Below are 11,962 nucleotides of genomic sequence, written 5' to 3' on the forward strand. Positions count from 1 at the left end.
TAGTTTTCCCAAAAATCATAATTAGATTTTATCACCTGTATTAAAAAGGAAACTGTCAAAGCGAGTGACGTGCAGACTTTGGACTGGAACACGGGTCTTTCTGATCCCTGTCTCTGTTCCCTCCCCGGCCTATCCTTGCAAATGACCAGGAGACTCTTCCTCAGTCTTGAGTTTCCCTCTGATGTTACCGCTCTCTTTGTTTCTAAGAGAGGAAAACAAGTCTAAACTTACTTTCCAGTTGGAAATGGAATGGAGGGTTAACGTTGGAAGCCGGGAGAATCTGTCCTGTGATGAAGTGGTCTCCGAGCCACTTCCACTGGGATGTCACATCACTGTCTGGGCCCCTTGCTCAGCCTGTGCACAGGTGACAGCGCAGTTGTGCCGAGCAGTCCTCCCGGACAGGGCAGTGGGTTGGAAATGAGTTTGGGGATTTGGTTTCATTACACAAGTTCCTGAGGGCCTTGACCTGGCACTTCGAGTGGGAGCATTCCCTGTCCCACAGACTGTGCTCTGGGCCCGTGCAGACCTGACGTGGCCTCAGCCTGAGTCTCAGGGCCCGTGGTGATGAGGAGCATTTTAGCCCAGGGTCTGCCGGAGGCTCTGAGACTACTGGGCTGTGGGACTTTGTCCAGGATGATAATAATTCCTCCCCGAGTTTCAGATTTCCTTGCCTGTGAGCCGGGGTAGTAGTTGTTTCTGAGATGATTGTAATGATTCAGTAATGGGCGCAGCGTGTGCTGACAGGTAGCTGGGTGCTTTAGGAGCAGAAGTCGCAGTCACTCTGTCAGCCTCTCCCTGTGCGCTCTGTGCTTTGAGAAGTTGTGTGTTTGGTGAAAGTCCCGCCCAGACCCTAGGGTCTAGATGAACTGTTGTTCCTTTACTTTCCCTTCCTTTTCCTCTTTCCCTTCTCTGTGTCCCATGTTTAGGTAGCAGGTTCCTCTATTTCAGGGAATACGGGCTTTTCTAGTAAAGGGACAGGTGGAATGCGGAGAGGTGGGGCCCAGCGGGGGTCTGGAGTGTCTGCACAGTGCTGCTTCCCTGCGTTTCTGCATCTGGTCCCATCAGTGCACTAAGTCAGCCTTCCTCTTCCTTCCTGTGTCATCGGGTCTCTGTTTTAAGGGAAAACCATTTTTATGGGTCTTTTTTCACTTACGTGTTTCATTCAGATGCTTGTTGCTTTTCTCCCTGTGCTTCAGCGTTCTGAGGAGAAAATTCAGCCGTGCAGCATCCTCTCCGAGCTCTACGAGTTGATCGGCTTCCACTGCAAGTCCACCTTCTTCAAGCGGGTGGCCCCCGTGCGGCACGCGGCCCCCGGCATCCCGGAGCCTGGCGGGAAGGCCTGCTCCCGACTCTTCCTGCAGACGCTTCCTGGCTACAGTCTGTCACTGGACTTGCAGGACTTCAGCAAATGTGTTGGAACTAAAACATTGCTTCAGCCCCATTAACCATGCCTGGTTTGGGCCCTGCTGTCCTGCCTCATCAGGGTGAATCTTGATTCATTTAGAACAGGGCTCAGCAGACTTTTCCTTTCAAGGGCTTGGGGGTAAATATTTCAGGGTCTGAAAACCTCCTGATCTCTGGTGCAGCTGCTCAGCTCTACTGTTTAGATGCCAGAACAGCCAGATAGTCCACACACCCATAGAGCTTTATTAACAGCGGTGGCTGGGGCTGGATTGGGTGTATGAACTGCAGTTTGCCCCCACAGCCTCCTCAATATTGACACCTGCACCAGAGTGTACATTTGTGACAATGGGTGAACCTACACTGACATGTCATCATCACCCATAGCCCATAGTTGACACTAGGATTTACACATTGTGTTGTGCACTCTGTGGGTTTGGACAGATGTACAATGACATGTATCCACCATCACAGCATCATACAGAGTCGTTTGTCTTAGTGACCTTAAAATGCTCCGTGCTGCACCTCATTCATTGCTCTTTCCCCTCTAGCCTCTGGCAGCCACTGATCTTTCAGTCTCTGTGTTTTTCCCTTTCCCAGAACACCATACAGTTGGAATCAGACAGTTGCTGAAACTTCCCAGATTGGCTTCTTTCACTTGGTAATATGCATTTAAGGTTCCTCCATGTCTTTCCATTCCTTGATAACTCATTTCATTTTAGCACCAAATAATAGTCCATTTTCTGGCGGGACCACAGTTTATTTATCCATTCACCTACTGAAGAAGAGCTTAGTTGCTTCTGAATCCTGTTGAGTATGAATAAAGCTGCTATTAACATCTGTATGCAGATTTGTGTGTGAACATAAGTTTCCATTTCATCGAGTAAACACCAAGGAGCACAGTTGCCGGATCATATGTTAGAATTACGTCTAGCTCTGTAAAAAATTGCCAGACCATCTTCCAAAGTACCTGGGCCATTTTTCATTCCCACCAACAATGCATTATAATTTCTGGTGCTCCACATCCTCACCAGCATTCGGTGCTGTCAGTGTTCTGCATTTTGGCAGTTCTGACAGGTGTGCAGTGGTATCTCGCTGTTTCAGTCTGCATCCCCTTGATGACAGGTGCTGTGGAGCATCTTTCCAAAGGCTTCTTTGGCATCCAGATTTCTTCTTTGATGAGGTGTGTGTTCAGGCATTTTGCTCATTTTTTAATCAGGTTATTCATCCTTCTTGTTGAGTGTAAAGAAACTTTGGTATATTCTGGATTTCAGCCCTTTATCAGTGTGTCCCTGCCCTTCACCTTCAGTGCCAGAGTTGTCCTTTGGGTCTCAGTGGAGTGTCAGATCTTCAAAGAGATTCCCTGTCTTCCCTCAGCCTAAATACTGTCCTTGTATTTTTCACTTTCATTGACTCATTTTGTTCTTTTTAAATAGCATTTCCCATAATTTGTAAGTATATTAAAGAGAAAAGGGCAATGATTGAACACCGCCTGCCCCACCAGGCTGTGTGCCCTGTGAGAGCAGAGGCCCTGTCCCCACTCACCGTTTCCCATGACAGCACATGGCACATGTCCATGTAAAAGTGTGTAACGTGGGGCCAAACCTGATGAGCAGCTATGACGACATGTGTTGTCTACCATTTATTGAGTAGACTTTGTTTCTGATCTTAATTATTAAATCATATGAATGAAACTTGGTTGTTTTGAAAAATAAAACAACAAAGCACACCTCAATGTGATTGGTAATTTCTACTTAGATTTCTGACCCAGGAGGGGATGTTCACCATCATTGTGTGGAGGAGGTTGGGAAGGTAAAGTAAGAGAGTGAGATCAAATAAAGTAAAAATGATAACAGTAAGTTGGCTTTATTTTCACTGAAATAAAAGTTATTTTAAACCCTATCTCAGCTGTTGTTCTGTTGTTTTAAACATTTCTCATAGAATTAAATGGAAGCCCACTAAACCCTGAAAGGGAAACTGTGTGCTCAGGTCCTGAAAATTGTTTATGTCTATTTCTTGAGATACAAATTTCCCTGCTGGTTACAGAAATTCGAGGCGGGAACACAACACTGCACTGCATGTGTCTGCCAGCTTCACGGGCTGCTCAGTGTCAATTTCATTTTCTTGGGTTGCAGTTTAGGACGGATTTCCATGAGAAATATTGCTCAGAATTTTCCTGAATGAAGGATTGAAATTTCCACAGGCAATATTATGAAAGAGAGTGACAAGGCACAAGGGTTTAACATTAAAAGAATAGTTGATATAATAAACTCTCACTATGGGGAATATTTTTAATAAAAGCAAGTTGAAAATTTTATCACTAGGTCAAATGGCACAAATCCGTCTGAAGAAAAAAGATACAAATTTTATAGAAGAAGTGGTTTGAATCAAGTAGAAATTATGATTTCTACACTATTTGTTGTAAGAACTTATACTCAGTCTTATCATAATTGCCGGTGGTAGGAAGTGGATCATTATTTATTTATTAAAAAAACCCCACAAGGTGCTATTTGCCCCATTCTTGATGCGGCAGTCCTGTGGTTACTTAAGTTGGGAAATTTAGGAAACTTAGCTAGGTTTTCCGGACATTGATTTCAGCCACTTTTACTTTACTAAAATCTCTTCTTTTGTGTCGGCATATGGTCCATACATATATATGGGGAGGAACAAGCTCCAACTCGGTTTTATAGTGCAAACCGCAGGGACTTCAAACCGGCACTAGGAAACAGACTGAGAAACCAGAGTAAGGGTTTCTCCTGCAACCCGTTCCCTTTGTGCTGGATGAACGAACGTCTCTCCACATGCTCAGTTCTGAGAGATAAGTGTGTGTGAAAGCCGTCCTTCACCTAGCTTGAATGGAACACAAAGTTTCTTTTCTGTTGCCAACTCCACTCCATACATATATATAGGGAGGTACAAGCTCCAACTCGGTTTTACAGTGAAAACGGCAGGCACTTCAAACCCGCACTAGGAAACAGACTGAGAAACCAGAGTAAGGGTTTCTCCTGCAACCCGTTCCCTTTGTGCTGGATGAACGAAAGTCTCTCCACATGCTCAGTTCTGAGAGATAAGTGTGTGTGAAAGCCGTCCTTCACCTAGCTTGAAGGGAACACAAAGTTTCTTTTCAGTTGCCAACTCCACTCCATACATATATATGGGGAGGTACAAGCTCCAACTCGGTTTTACAGTGAAAACGGCAGGCACTTCAAACCGGCACTAGGAAACAGACTGAGAAACCAGAGTCAGTGTTTCTCCTGCAAACCGTTCCCTTTGTGCTGGATGAACGAACGTCTCTCCACATGCTCAGTTCTGAGAGATAAGTGTGTGTGAAAGCCGTCCTTCACCTAGCTTGAAGGGAACACAAAGTTTCTTTTCAGTTGCCAACTCCACTCCATACATATATATGGGGAGGTACAAGCTCCAACTCGGTTTTACAGTGAAAACGGCAGGCACTTCAAACCGGCAGCAGGAAACAGACTGAGAAACCAGAGTAAGGGTTTCTCCTGCAACCCGTTCCCTTTGTGCTGGATGAACGAACATCTCTCCACATGCTCAGTTCTGAGAGATAAGTGTGTGTGAAAGCCGTCCTTCACCTAGCTTGAAGGGAACACAAAGTTTCTTTTCAGTTGCCAACTCCACTCCATACATATATATGGGGAGGTACAAGCTCCAACTCGGTTTTACAGTGAAAACGGCAGGCACTTCAAACCGGCACTAGGAAACAGACTGAGAAACCAGAGTAAGGGTTTCTCCTGCAACCCGTTCCCTTTGTGCTGGATGAACGAACGTCTCTCCACATGCTCAGTTCTGAGAGATAAGTGTGTGTGAAAGCCGTTCTTCACCTAGCTTGAAGGGAACACAATGTTTCTTTTCAGTTGCAAAATCCACTCAATACATATATATGGAGAGGTACAAGCTCCAACTCGGTTTTACAGGGAAAACGGCAGGCACTTCAAACCGGCACTAGGAAACAGACTGAGAAACCAGAGTAAGGGTTTCTCCTGCAACCCGTTCCCTTTGTGCTGGATGAACGAACGTCTCTCCACATGCTCAGTTCTGAGAGATAAGTGTGTGTGAAGCCGTCCTTCACCTAGCTTGAAGGGAACACAAAGTTTCTTTTCAGTTGCCAACACCACTCCATACATATATATGGGGAGGTACAAGCTCCAACTCGGTTTTACAGTGAAAACGGCAGGCACTTCAAACCGGCACTAGGAAACAGACTGAGAAACCAGAGTAAGGGTTTCTCCTGCAACCCGTTCCCTTTGTGCTGGATGAACGAACGTCTCTCCACATGCTCAGTTCTGAGAGATAAGTGTGTGTGAAAGCCGTCCTTCACCTAGCTTGAAGGGAACACAAAGTTTCTTTTCAGTTGCCAACTCCACTCCATACATATATATGGGGAGGTACAAGCTCCAACTCGGTTTTACAGTGAAAACGGCAGGCACTTCAAACCGGCACTAGGAAACAGACTGAGAAACCAGAGTCAGGGTTTCTCCTGCAACCCGTTCCCTTTGTGCTGGATGAACGAACGTCTCTCCACATGCTCAGTTCTGAGAGATAAGTGTGTGTGAAAGCCGTCCTTCACCTAGCTTGAAGGGAACACAAAGTTTCTTTTCAGTTGCCAACTCCACTCCATACATATATATGGGGAGGTACAAGCTCCAACTCGGTTTTACAGTGAAAACGGCAGGCACTTCAAACCGGCACTAGGAAACAGACTGAGAAACCAGAGTCAGGGTTTCTCCTGCAACCCGTTCCCTTTGTGCTGGATGAACGAACGTCTCTCCACATGCTCAGTTCTGAGAGATAAGTGTGTGTGAAAGCCGTCCTTCACCTAGCTTGAAGGGAACACAAACTTTCTTTTCAGTTGCCAACTCCACTCCATACATATATATGGGGAGGTACAAGCTCCAACTCGGTTTTACAGTGAAAACGGCAGGCACTTCAAACCGGCACTAGGAAACAGACTGGGAAACCAGAGTAAGGCTTTCGCCTGCAACCCGTTCCCTTTGTGCTGGATGAACGAACGTCTCTCCACATGCTCAGTTCTGAGAGATAATTGTGTGTGAAAGCCATCCTTCACTTAGCTTGAAGGGAACACAAGGTTTCTTTTCAGTTGCAAACTCCACTCCATACATATATATGGGGAGGTACAAGCTCCAACTCGGTTTTACAGTGAAAACGGCAGGCACTTCAAACCGGCACTAGGAAACAGACTGAGAAACCAGAGTAAGGGTTTCTCCTGCAACCCGTTCCCTTTCTGCTGGATGAACGAACGTCTCTCCACATTCACAGTTCTGAGAGATAAGTGTGTTTGAAAGCCGTCCTTCACCTAGCTTGAAGGGAACACAAAGTTTCTTTTCAGTTGCCAACTCCACTCCATACATATATATGGGGAGGTACAAGCTCCAACTCGGTTTTACAGTGAAAACGGCAGGCACTTCAAACCGGCACTAGGAAACAGACTGAGAAACCAGAGTAAGGGTTTCTCCTGCAACCCGTTCCCTTTGTGCTGGATGAACGAACGTCTCTCCACATGCTCAGTTCTGAGAGATAAGTGTGTGTGAAAGCCGTCCTTCACCTAGCTTGAAGGGAACACAAAGTTTCTTTTCAGTTGCCAACTCCACTCCATACATATATATGGGGAGGTACAAGCTCCAACTCGGTTTTACAGTGAAAACGGCAGGCACTTCAAACCGGCACTAGGAAACAGACTGAGAAACCAGAGTAAGGGTTTCTCCTGCAACCCGTTCCCTTTGTGCTGGATGAACGAACGTCTCTCCACATGCTCAGTTCTGAGAGATAAGTGTGTGTGAAAGCCGTCCTTCACCTAGCTTGAAGGGAACACAAAGTTTCTTTTCAGTTGCCAACTCCACTCCATACATATATATGGGGAGGTACAAGCTCCAACTCGGTTTTACAGTGAAAACGGCAGGCACTTCAAACCGGCACTAGGAAACAGACTGAGAAACCAGAGTAAGGGTTTCTCCTGCAACCCGTTCCCTTTGTGCTGGATGAACGAAAGTCTCTCCACATTCACAGTTCTGAGAGATAAGTGTGTGTGAAAGCCGTCCTTCACCTAGCTTGAAGGGAACACAAAGTTTCTTTTCAGTTGCCAACTCCACTCCATACATATATATGGGGAGGTACAAGCTCCAACTCGGTTTTACAGTGAAAACGGCAGGCACTTCAAACCGGCACTAGGAAACAGACTGAGAAACCAGAGTAAGGGTTTCTCCTGCAACCCGTTCCCTTTGTGCTGGATGAACGAACGTCTCTCCACATGCTCAGTTCTGAGAGATAAGTGTGTGTGAAAGCCGTCCTTCACCTAGCTTGAAGGGAACACAAAGTTTCTTTTCAGTTGCCAACTCCACTCCATACATATATATGGGGAGGTACAAGCTCCAACTCGGTTTTACAGTGAAAACGGCAGGCACTTCAAACCGGCACTAGGAAACAGACTGAGAAACCAGAGTAAGGGTTTCTCCTGCAACCCGTTCCCTTTGTGCTGGATGAACGAACGTCTCTCCACATGCTCAGTTCTGAGAGATAAGTGTGTGTGAAAGCCGTCCTTCACCTAGCTTGAAGGGAACACAAAGTTTCTTTTCAGTTGCCAACTCCACTCCATACATATATATGGGGAGGTACAAGCTCCAACTCGGTTTTACAGTGAAAACGGCAGGCACTTCAAACCGGCACTAGGAAACAGACTGAGAAACCAGAGTAAGGGTTTCTCCTGCAACCCGTTCCCTTTGTGCTGGATGAACGAACGTCTCTCCACATGCTCAGTTCTGAGAGATAAGTGTGTGTGAAAGCCGTCCTTCACCTAGCTTGAAAGGAACACAAAGTTTCTTTTCAGTTGCCAACTCCACTCCATACATATATATGGGGAGGTACAAGCTCCAACTCGGTTTTACAGTGAAAACGGCAGGCACTTCAAACCGGCACTAGGAAACAGACTGAGAAACCAGAGTAAGGGTTTCTCCTGCAACCCGTTCCCTTTGTGCTGCATGAACGAACGTCTCTCCACATGCTCAGTTCTGAGAGATAAGTGTGTGTGAAAGCCGTCCTTCACCTAGCTTGAAGGGAACACAAAGTTTCTTTTCAGTTGCCAACTCCACTCCATACATATATATGGGGAGGTACAAGCTCCAACTCGGTTTTACAGTGAAAACGGCAGGCACTTCAAACCGGCACTAGGAAACAGACTGAGAAACCAGAGTAATGGTTTCTCCTTCAACCCGTTCCCTTTGTGCTGGATGAACGAACGTCTCTCCACATGCTCAGTTCTGAGAGATAAGTGTGTGTGAAAGCCGTCCTTCACCTAGCTTGAAGGGAACACAAAGTTTCTTTTCAGTTGCCAACTCCACTCCATACATATATATGGGGAGGTACAAGCTCCAACTCGGTTTTACAGTGAAAACGGCAGGCACTTCAAACCGGCACTAGGAAACAGACTGAGAAACCAGAGTAAGGGTTTCTCCTGCAACCCGTTCCCTTTGTGCTGGATGAACGAACGTCTCTCCACATGCTCAGTTCTGAGAGATAAGTGTGTGTGAAAGCCGTCCTTCACCTAGCTTGAAGGGAACACAAAGTTTCTTTTCAGTTGCCAACTCCACTCCATACATATATATGGGGAGGTACAAGCTCCAACTCGGTTTTACAGTGAAAACGGCAGGCACTTCAAACCGGCACTAGGAAACAGACTGAGAAACCAGAGTAAGGGTTTCTCCTGCAACCCGTTCCCTTTGTGCTGGATGAACGAACGTCTCTCCACATGCTCAGTTCTGAGAGATAAGTGTGTGTGAAAGCCGTCCTTCACCTAGCTTGAAGGGAACACAAAGTTTCTTTTCAGTTGCCAACTCCACTCCATACATATATATGGGGAGGTACAAGCTCCAACTCGGTTTTACAGTGAAAACGGCAGGCACTTCAAACCGACAGTAGGAAACAGACTGAGAAACCAGAGTAAGGGTTTCTCCTGCAACCCGTTCCCTTTGTGCTGGATGAACGAACATCTCTCCACATGCTCAGTTCTGAGAGATAAGTGTGTGTGAAAGCTGTCCTTCACCTAGCTTGAAGGGAACACAAAGTTTCTTTTCAGTTGCCAACTCCACTCCATACATATATATGGGGAGGTACAAGCTCCAACTCGGTTTTACAGTGAAAACGGCAGGCACTTCAAACCGGCACTAGGAAACAGACTGAGAAACCAGAGTAAGGGTTTCTCCTGCAACCCGTTCCCTTTGTGCTGGATGAACGAACGTCTCTCCACATGCTCAGTTCTGAGAGATAAGTGTGTGTGAAAGCCGTCCTTCACCTAGCTTGAAGGGAACACAAAGTTTCTTTTCAGTTGCCAACTCCACTCCATACATATATATGGGGAGGTACAAGCTCCAACTCGGTTTTACAGTGAAAACGGCAGGCACTTCAAACCGGCACTAGGAAACAGACTGAGAAACCAGAGTAAGGGTTTCTCCTGCAACCCGTTCCCTTTGTGCTGGATGAACGAACGTCTCTCCACATGCTCAGTTCTGAGAGATAAGTGTGTGTGAAAGCCGTCCTTCACCTAGCTTGAAGGGAACACAAAGTTTCTTTTCAGTTGCCAACTCCACTCCATACATATATATGGGGAGGTACAAGCCCCAACTCGGTTTTACAGTGAAAACGGCAGGCACTTCAAACCGGCACTAGGAAACAGACTGAGAAACCAGAGTTAGGGTTTCTCCTGCAACCCGTTCCCTTTGTGCTGGATGAACGAACGTCTCTCCACATGCTCAGTTCTGAGAGATAAGTGTGTGTGAAAGCCGTCCTTCACCTAGCTTGAAGGGAACACAAAGTTTCTTTCAGTTGCCAACTCCACTCCATACATATATATGGGGAGGTACAAGCTCCAACTCGGTTTTACAGTGAAAACGGCAGGCACTTCAATCCGGCACTAGGAAACAGACTGAAAAACCAGAGTAAGGGTTTCTCCTGCAACCCGTTCCCTTTGTGCTGGATGAACGAACGTCTCTCCACATGCTCAGTTCTGAGAGATAAGTGTGTGTGAAAGCCGTCCTTCACCTAGCTTGAAGGGAACACAAAGTTTCTTTTCAGTTGCCAACTCCACTCCATACATATATATGGGGAGGTACAAGCTCCAACTCGGTGTTACAGTGAAAACGGCAGGCACTTCAAACCGGCACTAGGAAACAGACTGAGAAACCAGAGTAAGGGTTTCTCCTGCAACCCGTTCCCTTTGTGCTGGATGAACGAACGTCTCTCCACATGCTCAGTTCTGAGAGATAAGTGTGTGTGAAAGCCGTCCTTCACCTAGCTTGAAGGGAACACAAAGTTTCTTTTCAGTTGCCAACTCCACTCCATACATATATATGGGGAGGTACAAGCTCCAACTCGGTTTTACAGTGAAAACGGCAGGCACTTCAAACCGGCACTAGGAAGCAGACTGAGAAACCAGAGTAAGGGTTTCTCCTGCAACCCGTTCCCTTGTGCTGGATGAACGAACGTCTCTCCACATGCTCAGTTCTGAGAGATAAGTGTGTGTGAAAGCCGTCCTTCACCTAGCTTGAAGGGAACACAAAGTTTCTTTTCAGTTGCCAACTCCACTCCATACATATATATGGGGAGGTACAAGCTCCAACTCGGTTTTACAGTGAAAACGGCAGGCACTTCAATCCGGCACTAGGAAACAGACTGAGAAACCAGAGTAAGGGTTTCTCCTGCAACCCGTTCCTTTTGTGCTGGATGAACGAACGTCTTTCCACATGCTCAGTTCTGAGAGATAAGTGTGTGTGAAAGCCGTCCTTCACCTAGCTTGAAGGGAACACAAAGTTTCTTTTCAGTTGCCAAATCCACTCCATACATATATATGGGGAGGTACAAGCTCCAACTCGGTTTTACAGTGAAAACGGCAGGCACTTCAAACCGGCACTAGGAAACAGACTGAGAAACCAGAGTAAGGGTTTCTCCTGCAACCCGTTCCCTTTGTGCTGGATGAACGAACGTCTCTCCACATGCTCAGTTCTGAGAGATAAGTGTGTGTGAAAGCTGTCCTTCACATAGCTTGAAGGGAACACAAAGTTTCTTTTCAGTTGCTAATTCCACTCCATACATATATATGGGGAGTTACGAGCTCCAACTCGGTTTTACAGTGAAAACGGCAGGCACTTCAAACCGGCACTAGGAAACAGACTGAGAAACCAGAGTAAGGGTTTCTCCTGCAACCCGTTCCCTTTGTGCTGGATGAACGAACGTCTCTCCACATGCTCAGTTCTGAGAGATAAGTGTGTGTGAAAGCCGTTCTTCACCTAGCTTGAAGGGAACACAATGTTTCTTTACAGTTGCAAAATCCACTCCATACATATATATGGAGAGGTACAAGCTCCAACTCGGTTTTACAGGGAAAACGGCAGGCACTTCAAACCGGCACTAGGAAACAGACTGAGAAACCAGAGTAAGGGTTTCTCCTGCAACCCGTTCCCTTTGTGCTGGATGAACGAACGTCTCTCCACATGCTCAGTTCTGAGAGATAAGTGTGTGTGAAAGCCGTTCTTCA

General features: G+C 46.4%; 1 protein-coding gene across 5 annotated transcripts in view; it reads left to right on the forward strand.

Annotated features, from left to right (window-relative positions):
- Positions 1 to 1,723, forward strand: part of LOC140688319 (trafficking protein particle complex subunit 9-like) — a 103,919-nt gene extending 102,196 nt beyond the window's left edge. For all 5 annotated transcript variants that reach the window (XM_072946944.1, XM_072946948.1, XM_072946947.1 and 2 more), the window contains one exon: positions 1,197 to 1,723. In XM_072946944.1, coding sequence (XP_072803045.1) covers positions 1,197 to 1,445 — 249 coding nt within the window. In that variant the 3' untranslated portion in view covers positions 1,446 to 1,723. The remainder of the gene's footprint in view (positions 1 to 1,196) is intronic.
- Positions 1,724 to 11,962: the final 10,239 nt, after the last annotated feature.

The sequence above is a fragment of the Vicugna pacos genome, chromosome 22 (assembly GCF_048564905.1).
Source record: "Vicugna pacos chromosome 22, VicPac4, whole genome shotgun sequence".
NCBI classification, from domain to species: domain Eukaryota; kingdom Metazoa; phylum Chordata; class Mammalia; order Artiodactyla; family Camelidae; genus Vicugna; species Vicugna pacos.